Source organism: Drosophila tropicalis, unplaced genomic scaffold (assembly GCF_018151085.1).
Source record: "Drosophila tropicalis isolate 14030-0801.00 unplaced genomic scaffold, ASM1815108v1 contig_593, whole genome shotgun sequence".
NCBI classification, from domain to species: domain Eukaryota; kingdom Metazoa; phylum Arthropoda; class Insecta; order Diptera; family Drosophilidae; genus Drosophila; species Drosophila tropicalis.
This window is the reverse complement of record NW_027173070.1, coordinates 7,511,885-7,524,272: the sequence shown is the minus strand read 5'-3', so window position 1 is coordinate 7,524,272 and position 12,388 is coordinate 7,511,885. Positions and strand designations below refer to the sequence as shown.

Here is a 12,388-nt window from a genome sequence, read left to right as displayed (position 1 = left end):
AGGGAAAACTTATTTTCTTTTTTACTGGTAAGTCATTAGTTGGTCTAGGATTCTTAATTTTCATTACCCGTTAATAAGTCCAAGTTTTCTTTTAATTTCTTACAGCGAAACATATTGAATAGTGGTTGTTTCTTTTTCATTTTCCTTAATTATTATTATTGCCATAATCTTCGTTATTGTTGTCATTACCATCCGGCTTCCATCAAGAAAAACTTGTCCAATCGCCTGTATATGCAACGTTTAAACGTTTTAGTTTTGATGTCAACGTAGGCTGAACTCTTGGTCTTACGTTTTCTTATTGTTTTCCTTCAAAAAGATATTTTCTTTACAACTGGTAAGTGTCTTAGCTTAGTTTTTATTATTTATTGGTAACTGGAAATTTGTTTGTTTCTTACAGCAAAAGAGGATGATTCTGCAGAATAATTAATTGCGGTATCATTGGCTCTTGGCTCTGAATTTTCCTTAATCTTTATAATCCCCAAAACTTACATATGTATTCGACATTCACATTAACTGAAGTCCGCTGGATTGGATTATCTGCAAAATTTGTGTATCAATCTGACCAGCCAACTTGATTTAAAGAATTTAATAAATTTTAAATAAAATGTAATCTAAAAATCTATTTCAAATATTTGAGATTTCTTTGTGGGAATGGCTTGCAGCAGAAGTCAATCGATTGAACGGATCTTAAACATATTTTAACATTTTTAAGGACTTCTTACAGGTTTTCGCAGTTCACAACAAATTCATTTAAATATAATTTCCATTCTATAGCAAATCAAGAGGAAGAGGCTACTTTTCTTAGGACTCCTTCATCTGGACTCCGAAAGAATTTATCTCTTCCTTACAATTTTCCTTTTTCATACAGTTCTCCTTTCCTCCAGCCAAGGAGTTTCAAGTGCCAAGAGAGAGGAAGGGATGGCAGAGAAGTGAGGAAAGCTTGTGTAGATGAGATGTGCAGAATACCGAAATAACTTTATCCATTAATTAAAATTGTTAGCATTTTGCACCAGGCTGTGGTTGGCTGTTTTGCTTTTCTCCTCGTGGTTATGAGTCAAGTCGAGTGAGTGTTCAGCCACGCCCACAACAAGCAACCAACAAAATGTTTGCTTTTTTTGCGAGAAGGCAAGTAAATGTACATAAGCCAGCCCCAAAAGAGAGAGGCGGAGAAGGGGAAAAACAAACGCATTTGCATAGTTAACATTAACTACCTACCGCACTTTTCTGTGGGTTTTTCTTCCAACTTTTTCATAATTTTGTGAAATAAATCTTGCTTGTTAGCCTGCCCACTTCTCCTCTCACACACTCTCGCTTAAAAGTTTTCACCCACATAAATCTGAGTAATGCAATCATAATTAAGTGATGCTTGTAAAAGGCAAGTAAATGCCAGAGAACAAGAACAAGATCTGAATGCAACAAAATGTTGCACCGAAAGAGGATAATTGTCAATTTATTAAGAGGCCAAGCGAGTGAAACAGAGAGAGACAGATAGACAGAGAGGGAGAGAGAGAGAGGTGGAGGCAGTGAAACTGAGACATTCGGCAGCAAATTAATGCCAAAAGGGAACTTTGCCAAAAAGGACATACAACAGGCTGGCAGGAGAGAGGGAGAGTGGTCTGCAATGATAATGCTGGAGAGGGAGGGAGAACGAGTAGAGGAATGGGGTTTTTCGGTGTAGTGTATAGTTTTGCGGCTTTTGACTGATATGGCAATAAAACTAATGAGCGTGCGAGCCAAATAGTTGACAGTGGTTGGTTCTGGTGGTTGTTGGTTTACTTTGGTCCTGCCGGCGATTCATTTGCCAAATTGACTGTGCAAACAAAAACAAAATACGGGAAAAACACAAAACAAACGACCGTAACGAAACTGAAACTCAAATGAATAAACGCAAAGTCCAATTAAATGGTCATAAGTAATAATAATTCCGCTTTGATTTGTGACATTCGACTACACAACCATTTGATTTGACGGAACAGGGAAGGGAAGGGTAGGGTGATGGTAAGTGGAAGACATCTTCATAGAAAGAGGGCACTTGTTCATTGTGAGGTTTTTGTTGTCTTTGGCCCGCAAATTAGTTAATGAGAATTTGCAGTATAAAAGTTAGAAATTTTTCATTTTCACTTTGCAGAAATTGGATTAAATTTTTATGCACATTCTATCTCTGTCTATTTCGAGTTTTGTTACTACTACTTATCTGTTAAGTTGACCAATTAAAAGACAATTCTTTAGTCAAGCTTTATCTCACTCGACACAGAAGTTGACTTAGGACTTTAGTTCTGCGGGGGGAGCCGAGAAAAAATAACTACACGTACTCTTAGGACACCATTAAACCTTTTTGCCTTCTTTCGACCATCAAATGATAATAATTCTTGTTTAGCAAGAGGACGTAAGAGGCTGAGCTCCCAAGCCCTCCCGAAAATGCCCAAAAAGGGACAGGGACCAAGGGATATTCTATTGCGAATATGACAACATGGGCTTAAGTCAAAAGAGCCAAAAACTGACACAGACACTAACGGCTTTCTCTCAGTCCTTTTCTCATGGTGGCTGCTGCTGCTGCTGCATTGGGCGATTATTATTTATTTTCTTAATTACGTCTTAGCATCCTTCCTTCCTTCCAAAGGGAAAGGGCCACCTGACTAGGAGGCTAACTGACTAGCTTGCATTTGCCTCCTCCACCTGCTGCTCAACCACTCCCATTCCCATTTGCCCTCCGTTTGCTGGCTCATGTGGAAAATTTTGCGTCCATATATCGCACATGCTACCCTCAGCCCTCTGCTAGCTACTACTAAGCCCTTTCCCTTGTCTGGTCGTTGTTGTGGGACCAACTTATCCTTGCCGTGCCCTACCCATTCCCATTTCCATTCTTCTTATCATACCCCGCTGCCTTTGAATTCAGCTGCCTTGTTGTCTTTGGCTGGGTTGGGGAGGTGGGGAGGGGAAGGTGGAGCGCGTAATAAAAAGACTTAACAACGCGAGTTGTTTAATTATTATTTATGACACTCGGCTTTCTCCTGCAGATTATTGCCTAAAATTTCTCCAGAGCATAGAGAAGAAGTGAGCCTTCTGGGGGGCAGGGGAAGATTCCAGCAGTTAGATTGTTGGCCCACTTTGATTTACTGTTTCATTCGTTGTGCGACTATTTAAATCAATTGTAAATTCACATTTCACATTTAGCAGTAGAGTAGTAAATAGCTCTGACTGAGCTCAATCTCAATTCATTTTCATAAAATCCAGTAAGATGAAAACTTTTTGCCTTTGCCGCATAATTTACGATGATAATAATTATGGCCAAAAACTGTGAATTACCCCCCAGGGAGGTTAAGCCAAGGTGTGGAGTCTCCGCACTGACCAGGCACTGAGACAGAAATGAACCACAGGCAGTAAAAGACAAGGACTCATTGCAGGAGGAGAAAGAAAAAATAAAACTTAAAGGAGAAGAAATCATAATCCCAATGTCAGGCGATAATTCAAAAAGTTGCCGAAAAAAAACACAAAGAAAAAGAAAAGGCACAGAGATCAGACATTTTATAGCCAAGAAATGAATATGAAATGAAATATGTATAGACCGAGATTTATGTTCAAGCACACAAAATGAATATGCATGGTATAAAAATGAACTAACTGGAAATTTTATCCTCATTCCTTATGTGTGGGAGAATCGAAATTTTGTGAAACAAAATTCATTTATTTCGAAATGTAATAATTTTGGGAGTTGTAAGACAGTACTTAAAATGAAATGGAAACCTTTTTATTTAATTATTCTTTTAATTTAACGTGAAAGAAGGTAAAATAAAACAATTACCTATAATAATATCCAATGGAAGTGCCTTGCACCATGTACAATTCCTTTTTTGGCCGTAAGAGACACTTTAAAAAGCTTAGCATACTTTCGAACGTTCAGTTTAAGGATATTGAGGATCCCAAGAAAGAAACAGCAACAAAATGCTGTCACGTAATTAGGAAATATTGCAACTTTCCAATCTCACCGATAGATATAGTTGTTTTCCTTTATTGCAGGCAATTTTAATTGAAAATCTAACAATGAGCAAAAGTATGAAATTTTCTGCTGATGCATGGACTACAACAAATAAAAAACCTAAAGAATAGACTTTTGAAACAGATTTGCTTATTAAAGGCGACATCATCCCGCCTTCAGTTGGCCTCATTCTACTACAAGGAGTGAGCCATAACGCCGCAGGTATAAATTTCATAAAACTAATACGAATTGATTTATGGCATTTTGTGGCCTGGCGAAAGGCTTGCAGAGAAAATACAAGATTCTGGAAGGAGATGAAAATGGAGGCGGAGGTGGAAAGTCTTAAAAATGTTTGCCAGCAGAATGTGCCACCGTTTAAATCTCTTTTGGCCCCCCAACCATACCTTCATTCAACTCCAATTCCCTTCTTAACCAGGCAGGCAGGCAGGCAGGCACCCCCTGGAGGTGGAGGAGGAGCAGCTAGAGTTGGGGGATTGCTATCAGTGACTGGCTGGCATTTTTCGCTTAAGAAGAAAACTTTTCTCGGAAAATGCTCAAGGTGCACTGTCAAAGGAGGCCAACTGAATTGGTTATGTGGTAAGGTATGTGGTAAATGTGGGGGTTGTTAACTACCCTACCCCTACCCCCACCCCCACCCCCACCACACTCTTATTTCCCACTCATTCAACGTCTTCCAATGTTCGTCTTAAGCTTATAATTCATAAAGCATTTAAGTGGACAAAAATCGAAATTTATTGCTATTTAAGATATTTTATGCTCGAAAGCATTTGCAGCATTTTGATTTTGATTTTCCTCGAAATGAAAATGCCTTTTGGGCTTTGTCTCTCTCTCTCTCTATCTCTCTCTATCTATCAGAGTTTTTCTCTTGCTGAATTGAATGAATAATAAATATAATTGGCCAAAAAGAAAGATGAAAATGCTTCAAGAGATGTGTTTGCCTTTTTGATCATCCATGAGTATGCAAATTAAAGTTCCAAAACCCCAAAACCAACCCACTCCAATTCAAGTCAGTCCAACGCCCCATTTCATTTCATCCAGTATCATTTGCTTGCCTCATACCAAGGACATTTCGTCCTATTCTCTTTATGTTTATGTGACATATCGTCCTGCAGATAGAAGCAAATTGTTTTTTTTTTTCTTCCTCATCTCATTTTTGGGCCATAAAAATGAAATCTGCAGGCGTTAAACCATAAAAATAATCAAAATCATACGAATGAGAAGCTCGTTTGCAGCATTTTGTATGTGTGTGTGTGTGTGTGATTAGAAGATGCCACATTACCCAGAATGGTAACTGGAAATGCGGGCGGAGGGCAAAGGGCAGCAGGGGGGGTACATATCTTTATGACATCTGCAAAAGGAAATGCTAAGCTAGCTTTTCGCTCTTTGCACACTCTGAAACTGGACTTCCGCTTTTTGATACCTGAAGTGAGTTTTGGCTTCTTCTTCAGTTTTTTTTTTTTTTTTTATCATTATTTCCAACTTGTTCAGTTTCCTTTGCCTGCCTGTGGCATCTTCTGGACACGCTTATCTGGTGCGGAGTCCGCCAGCTGTCATTCAGAAACTTTTTTCGGCCTCGTCCTGCTCCTGATTCTTGTGGGTAAGTAAGTGCCGCAAAAATAAATAAAAAGCACTTCTTTTTTATTTCTTTTTATTCCTCTTTGGTTAAGCGCGAAAAATGACGAAGAAAGTTGCAAGAAAATGCTTCAAAAATCAAGTCGACAAAAAAAACCCTCACCCAGATTAGATGAGAGAAAATTCAAAATCAATCCATTAACAAAAGCATACAAAAACGCCACGGAGGAACGAAAAGGACCTTTGCGGCATTAACTTGTGATTTCAACTGTGCAAATTCCCAAACGCCAGGACTGACTTTGCATCGAGGCGTCTGCTAATTATCCCACTGGATGGGCCAGAACGATTGATGAAAAGGAACGGGGAGGATGCGGAGAGACGTCAGTGGCGTCTCGGCAACAAAGCCGTTGCGCTTCATTAAAACGGCAAGGACACACACACACACACAGAGAGAGAGAGAGAGAGAGAGAGAGAGAGAGAGAGACTCATACTTGCTCATTATCTGTGCAGTTATCCGCGTGACTCTGGGCAACAGATTTCTGAATTTGAATTTGTATTTCGGGCTGACTGACTGCCTGGATGACAGACAATGGCTTTGTCCGGGAACCAGGCGACCGACCACATTCAATAGTGAGAAGTTTTCTTTTTTTGGTGGGGGGGCAACATCCTGGCTGAGCTTATCAGGGTCTTGGCATTACGCTGACTTCATGCATATTCCACTTCGATGTTTTGAGACACTGTTTGAGGGCAAAGAGCATAAACTTTGATATGATTTTTTTTTTTTTTTCATCGGTTGCCACTCATTTAAAAAGTGAATCGAAATAACACACACATAAATACCCTAACAGCTTTTGATAGTTGTTAAGTTTAGAAGAACTTTCTGAAATAATTTAGAATGCAAAGAAACTCAAAGAAGTATTAGTAATGACTGATATCTTTTGTTCCACGTTTACACCTCAAACCTCAGATTGTTGGAAAATGGGGATGGGAAAGGATCTAATTTTCCGACTTAAGAAAGGGTCCAAGTCTTTGATTCTTTTCAAAAGAAGATTGTTAAAGGAAAAATCAAATAATTATAGAGTATTCGAAAGTTGTGATGCCTTCTGTAATCGTTTCTCGTCTTTTCCTTCATTCTAAAGCTTCCTGTTCCGTACCTTTTCCCATTCCCTTCCCTTCCCTTCCCAACCCCCTCTGAACAAATATGCTGCTGTCAACACGTCAGTTTTGCTTCTATTGCCGTTGTTGTGGTTGTTGTTGATTTTCGTTTTAAAATAATTTTCCTTCTTTTTTTTATTTCCCACTGCATCTTTATCGCTCTGCTGTGTGTGTGTGTGTGTCTGTCTGAAGGCGAAAAAGCGTCGTCGTAGTCGTCGTTTCTGTTTTGCGCACGCTTCATTACAATAAATCCGGTTAGTTTAGAGATGTCGTCTGGTTTGTTCCGCCCTCCCCCGCCACTCTTGCCCCTCGTTTTTGGGTTGCAGTTTTGGGGGAATGGGTAATTTTAATGCCCTATCAGTCGTTTTTGCTGCTCGTCCTTGTAATTTGTTGCAGTTGTTGCAGCTGCACTTTATCATATGACAAAACGATTCAATGTTAAATACGTCAAGGATGAACAACTTCGTTTTACCCCAGCCGCCCCACACCCTCATCCACCCCCCTACCGCACATTTGTCAGCTTACTGCAAAGTGTGAAAGTTTCTTAGCCTTTTTTTTTTGGCTTGGGTTTCATTGAAAGGTTCGGCTAAGTGTTGCTACATTAGTTTCTTTTTTACGGGTATTTTGGTATTTTTCTTTAGGGCTAGACAATCGGTTAGGGTTATCTCTTTTTTCGTTTGTTTACCAACACTGACAGGGGCTTATCTGACGGCCTATCTTATCTGTGGGAGTCGCTCAGTGTTCATAGCAAGCAGGTGAGTAATTTTTTTCTTATTGCTCCTAACCCTCGAACAGTATTAAATCGTCAGCTGAACGTGAAACTATTGAACGAAAATAGAAAAATTGATGGAAATCAATTGGAAAATGTAGCAAATCCTCTCATAATGGCAGCTACATCTATGAAAATTCGCTAAGAAAAAATCATTAGAAATCTATAACTCAAACGACTTACAAAGTTAATTACAACCTCGTGTGTGTGTGTGTGCCAGTGTGTGTGTTGTTCCAGTTTTTTTTTTTTTTTGTTGGAATTGATAAGATAAGAAGCGGTTTGCCAGTGCATTATACATAAACAACACGAACAGGTGAATATTCAGCCAGAAGAGACTATATACTATATAGAAATATATATATAAATCGGGTTACACTTGAATTCGACGCAATTTCAAATTGCGTTCAATTAAAAAAACCCCTAAAAAAAGGAAAAGAAATAACAATTTTATAAAGGGTTTTAGGGTTTTAAAATGCCCTTGCCAATCGGTGATCAATAAAAATAAAATAATCTCTATGAATGTTTGGTTCTGCCACCTACTCTCTCTCTCTCTCTCTCTCTCTCTCTCTCTTTCGCAATCGGAAACTCCCATGGCACATTTTACGTTGATTTAGTCATCGATTTGGAATGGAAACTAAGACATAAAATTTATAACTAAAAGCATATAAAATTGCTACTAAAGTTCAGCGAGTTTCAAGTCTTTTTATTTGCGAATTTGTGTCTTTTTTCTATGGAATTTCCGTTGTCGTATTTTCGACCCCTTTGAGCTTATTTGCCTATTCCTCACCTAAAAACTCACACGTTTATGACCTCTCGCTGGGTCTAGAGTCTAGAGATAGCAACCCATTCATGGGCGATCAGTTTTTTTTTTACGTCTTTTCTTCTTAACCAAACACAACAAAAATTGTGAATGGGCCTTAACCTCCCCTTTTTGAGTTGAATTGATCTTTTGAATGAAGTTTGTTTGGGGACTTAAGTAAAGGTTCCTTCGTTAATTCCTTTTATTTTAATTACTAACTAATGAGTAACTGATTTTATATTTAAGATTACCATAAATAAGCAAAATAATCTGGCCTAACCCTTAGTTAGATTATCTTATCTATTTCTAAGCATTTTTTTGAGCTTTGTTTTCAAAAATAACTTGTAACGTTTCAAAGTGAATACTTTTTTTAAAAAACATCATGACTATTTGTTCGCCAAAGTTAATTAAGATCTTTAGAGAAAAAGATCTAAGTTTCCTTATATATTGTTTGTCTCCAGATTACAACAACGAAGACGTCTTGAGATAGCAAAATGCGTTTTCTTTCTATTGGGAGAGATTATAAAATGAGTCAATAAACGATAGGGATTTAATAAGATAGATTAGATAACAAAGTCAACCCTTTTTGCTTGGATTAATTTTGTAATTTTCCTCATACTTTGATTTGCAGAGTAATGCTGCCCAATGTGATCTGGTCAGGGCTACTCCTGCTGCTGGGTCTTGGGTCTGGCATCTTGGCCATCGACTGCCCATGGCCATGCAAATGCACTTGGGTGGTGGACAGTCTCTATGCGAATTGCTCAGGGCGTGGTTTGAAGACTTATCCATTGTTCGATAATAACATACCGATTGAGCATTTGGATTTGTCGGGCAATGGATTTCTCGAGTTTCCCACCCAATATGCAGATATTGATGCGCTCATCTACTTGGACTTGTCGGACAATGAGATTTCATTTTTGGATACCCGAAGTCTCATTGGTTTCACCTCATTGCGCACCTTGCTGCTGGCCAATAACTCGATCACCAGCTGGTCTGATCTCAACCCCAACGAGGCCTTTGTGAATGCTCCCAGTCTGAAGCGTCTGAGCCTAAGTGGCAATCACTTTGGTAGCTTTGGCAATGAGGAAGCTCCACAGCAACTGAAGAGTCAATCGCTGAGTGAATTGGAGTTGGCCAATTGTGGCATCAATTCGATGGGCGGTGATCAGTTGGTAAATCAATTGCCAAATTTGGAACGTCTTTCTCTGGCCAATAACAAACTCGTACAATTGGCTGCCTTGCCCTCTAGAAGTCTGAGGACTCTTGATCTCAGCAATTGCAGTGTTCAGATACTGTCATCGCATTTTATTGAGGCTCTGCCCAATCTGGAGGCCCTGAATTTGTCTAGGAACACGGAACTGCAATTTGGCTCCGAAGATGGGGATCTAATTATGGCCTACGAGTTGCGCAAATTGGAGGCTTCCCACTGCAATATGAATCAGATTGACCTAAGCGGCTTGCCCCTGTTAAGCGAGGTGGATTTAAGTGGTAACCTTTTTCGCTCTGTGGATGCTTATACCTTTCAGAATAATACTTTGTTGGAGGTGGTTAATCTATCAGAGAATTTCTTACGACAAATCGGCAGTGATGCCTTTGCCAATTTGAAACGTCTAAAACAATTGAATTTGGCTTACAACGAGATTGCTCGACTGGATCGAAATGTTATACGGAATAATGATGTTTTGGTTGAACTCAATTTAAGTCGCAATGTCATTCAGAAGTTCACCAGAATCGTATCGAATTCGGTGAGGGTAATCAATATGAGTTGGTGTGAAATAACATCCATCGATAGCTCCAGTCTGACCAGTTTATCGGCCATACAGAAATTGGATTTATCTCACAATCTAATCAGCGATATCCCCAATCTAATGCGTTCGGAAACATTGCAGTCATTGAATCTAGGCAATTGCAGGTAGTAAAGATCTCTCAACTTTGTTTGGAATCATATTTTTGTAACACTTTCTTGCAGACTCTCAACAATACGAAATAATACTTTTCGAGATTTTCCCGAATTGGCCGATTTGCATTTGAATGGAAATCGCTTGACGAATCCCATTGATCCGGAATATTTCCGTTCTAATAAATATCTAGACCAACTCTGGCTGGGTGATAATCCTTGGATATGCGATTGCCAGAGTCCTGAATTTGTGGAATTCTATGATTTCATCACGATCAAGCCAGCAAAGGTTTGTCGTATTGGTTGGAATAATTGTTTGAGATGACTTTAAGAGACTGTTTCCCCCACAGATCAGAGACAAACATCATCTGCGTTGCGCTTCACCTGCTCCATACTATGGGAAATTATGGGATCATGCCTGCATAGATGAATGGATGGCCAGATCAAAGGGTGGTAATGGGGAAAAGGTTTGGTCCACCATTATGGTAACACTTTTGGTAATTGCTGGACTGATATTGGCCTATGCCTGCATGCAGAAGTTTCTACGTAAACGTAAGCGCCGTCAAGATCATCGAGAATATGCGGATAATCATGCCGAAGCTCGGCGCATGTAAGTGAAAGAATATTTAATCCATTTCCAATGATGAAATTCTAGTTTGACTTCTTGCAGACGCGACATTAACGAACGCATGTTGCAGGAGGAGACCTCATCGACAATGCACATTGCCCAAGAGCCTCAACAGGAAAGCTTGTTGCCCTCTTACGAGGATGCCTTGAGAATGCCCAAACTGGTGCGTCCGGCCAAGTCCATGGGCGATCTCTTGGGAAACGATAGACCACGTTCACGTAAGCTGCGACGCTCGCAAACCCAAGCGGATGGAGAGAATTCTCATTCGGAGCAGGAGAACGATGATCTGCAATTGGATAATCGTCAGAGATTCCGCAGCGTGGAAATGCTTTCGAACCGAGACAAGGAACGTACTGCTCCACATGGACGAAATCAAAGGCGTACTGGCTATGTGGGTTACACCAATCAGTCGGGCAGTCGTCGCTTCAGCATCGAGGAGTCACGTTTCCCTCCGGCCCATCTGAAGTCGCAGAATTTACAGAGTGCCGAACAAATTGGCAATTTCCAGAGCTACGAGAATAGTCCGTATACAAAGAGAAAGCCAAAGATAGCCGAAATTCCTCCCTTTAAGAGAGTCAATATGATAGCTGATAGTGTGGAATTCCTTACGGATAATGAGTACGAGGAAGTTAACGTAGGCCCTGGCCGCAGTCCATTTGCCAAGCGTAAGCCAAAGACGCCAATTGGTATGCCTGCACAGGCAGCTTTACCGTTCCAGGTGACCACAGCTCAGGTGTATACCGCCAAAGAACTGGAACCCGCTGTAGAGGATTACTTTGGGTCGACCAAGAAACAGCAAACCAAAGAAGGCTCCTCCTCGACTATTGCCAGCGACTTTCAGCAGCTGGATTTGGAACCCGAACTGACATCATTACCTGATGAGAATCGATCAAATATCTCCACATCGGATAAGGAGCAGGACTTGGAGCGTGGCAAGCGTAAGAAGCGCAAGAACTCGGCCAGTCGCCGGGTGAGCGGTAGCTTCGCAGCAGCCAGTGGCAGTTTGTCTTCCAGTGATGCGGAGGAGCAGGTCCGCAAGCCCATGCGAGAAACTCTATTCTAAGTCGTTCTCACTCTCCCTCACATATTATTTCCATTTGTTAAATTCAACACAAAACATTTTTATATATTTATTTAAGCACACAAAAAATTTAAAAAAGACAATTTTATAAACTTATTTTAAACTTGGCGCCTCATCGACCATCAGTACTGCCAACGTCGAACCAACGAGTCAAACAAATGGTGCCAACGTCGAACCGATAATGAAAGAAGTTGGCACCACTGAGTCCTAAGGGTCGAGTAATAGTCCAAAGGGAGACCTTAGGAGTTGGACTCAGACCTTAGCACTGGGTAGTTTTTCATAACGGCAGCTTTTGTCAGTGAGCATTTTAAAAATAGTTCGGCGCTAACAAGTTCTTGTTTTGGATAATTTAAAAACTAAATATGAAAACGAATGTGTATTTTTCCAATATGTATCTTTTAAAGGTATAATTTTGTTCAGGTTTTTGTGGAGCCACTTCTGCTGATTCTCTGCGGTTTTAACACAAAGGGATCCTCTTTTTATTTCAAGG

The 12,388-nt window shown here is 40.1% G+C and overlaps 1 protein-coding gene and 1 long non-coding RNA gene across 3 annotated transcripts; both read left to right on the top strand.

The window, feature by feature from the left end:
• The first annotated feature begins 1 nt into the window (after nucleotide 1).
• Nucleotides 2-481, top strand: LOC137576919 (uncharacterized). The gene is made up of 3 exons (XR_011032348.1): nucleotides 2-27; nucleotides 106-334; nucleotides 398-481. It is a non-coding gene; the product is annotated as an uncharacterized lncRNA (long non-coding RNA).
• A 6,961-nt stretch (nucleotides 482-7,442) lies between these two features.
• On the top strand, nucleotides 7,443-11,981 carry LOC137575743 (uncharacterized). Of its 2 annotated transcripts, none has more exons than XM_068288390.1 (5): nucleotides 7,443-7,479; nucleotides 8,924-10,204; nucleotides 10,262-10,478; nucleotides 10,540-10,799; nucleotides 10,860-11,981. In XM_068288390.1, the coding sequence occupies exons 2-5, from the start codon at nucleotides 8,928-8,930 to the stop codon at nucleotides 11,878-11,880; spliced, it is 2,775 nt and encodes a 924-aa protein (XP_068144491.1). In that variant the 5' UTR covers nucleotides 7,443-7,479; nucleotides 8,924-8,927; the 3' UTR covers nucleotides 11,881-11,981. The 2 variants fall into 2 exon arrangements, with proteins under 2 accessions (XP_068144491.1, XP_068144490.1); XM_068288389.1 differs by lacking the exon at nucleotides 7,443-7,479 and adding an exon at nucleotides 7,522-7,806.
• The last annotated feature ends 407 nt before the right edge of the window (nucleotides 11,982-12,388 follow it).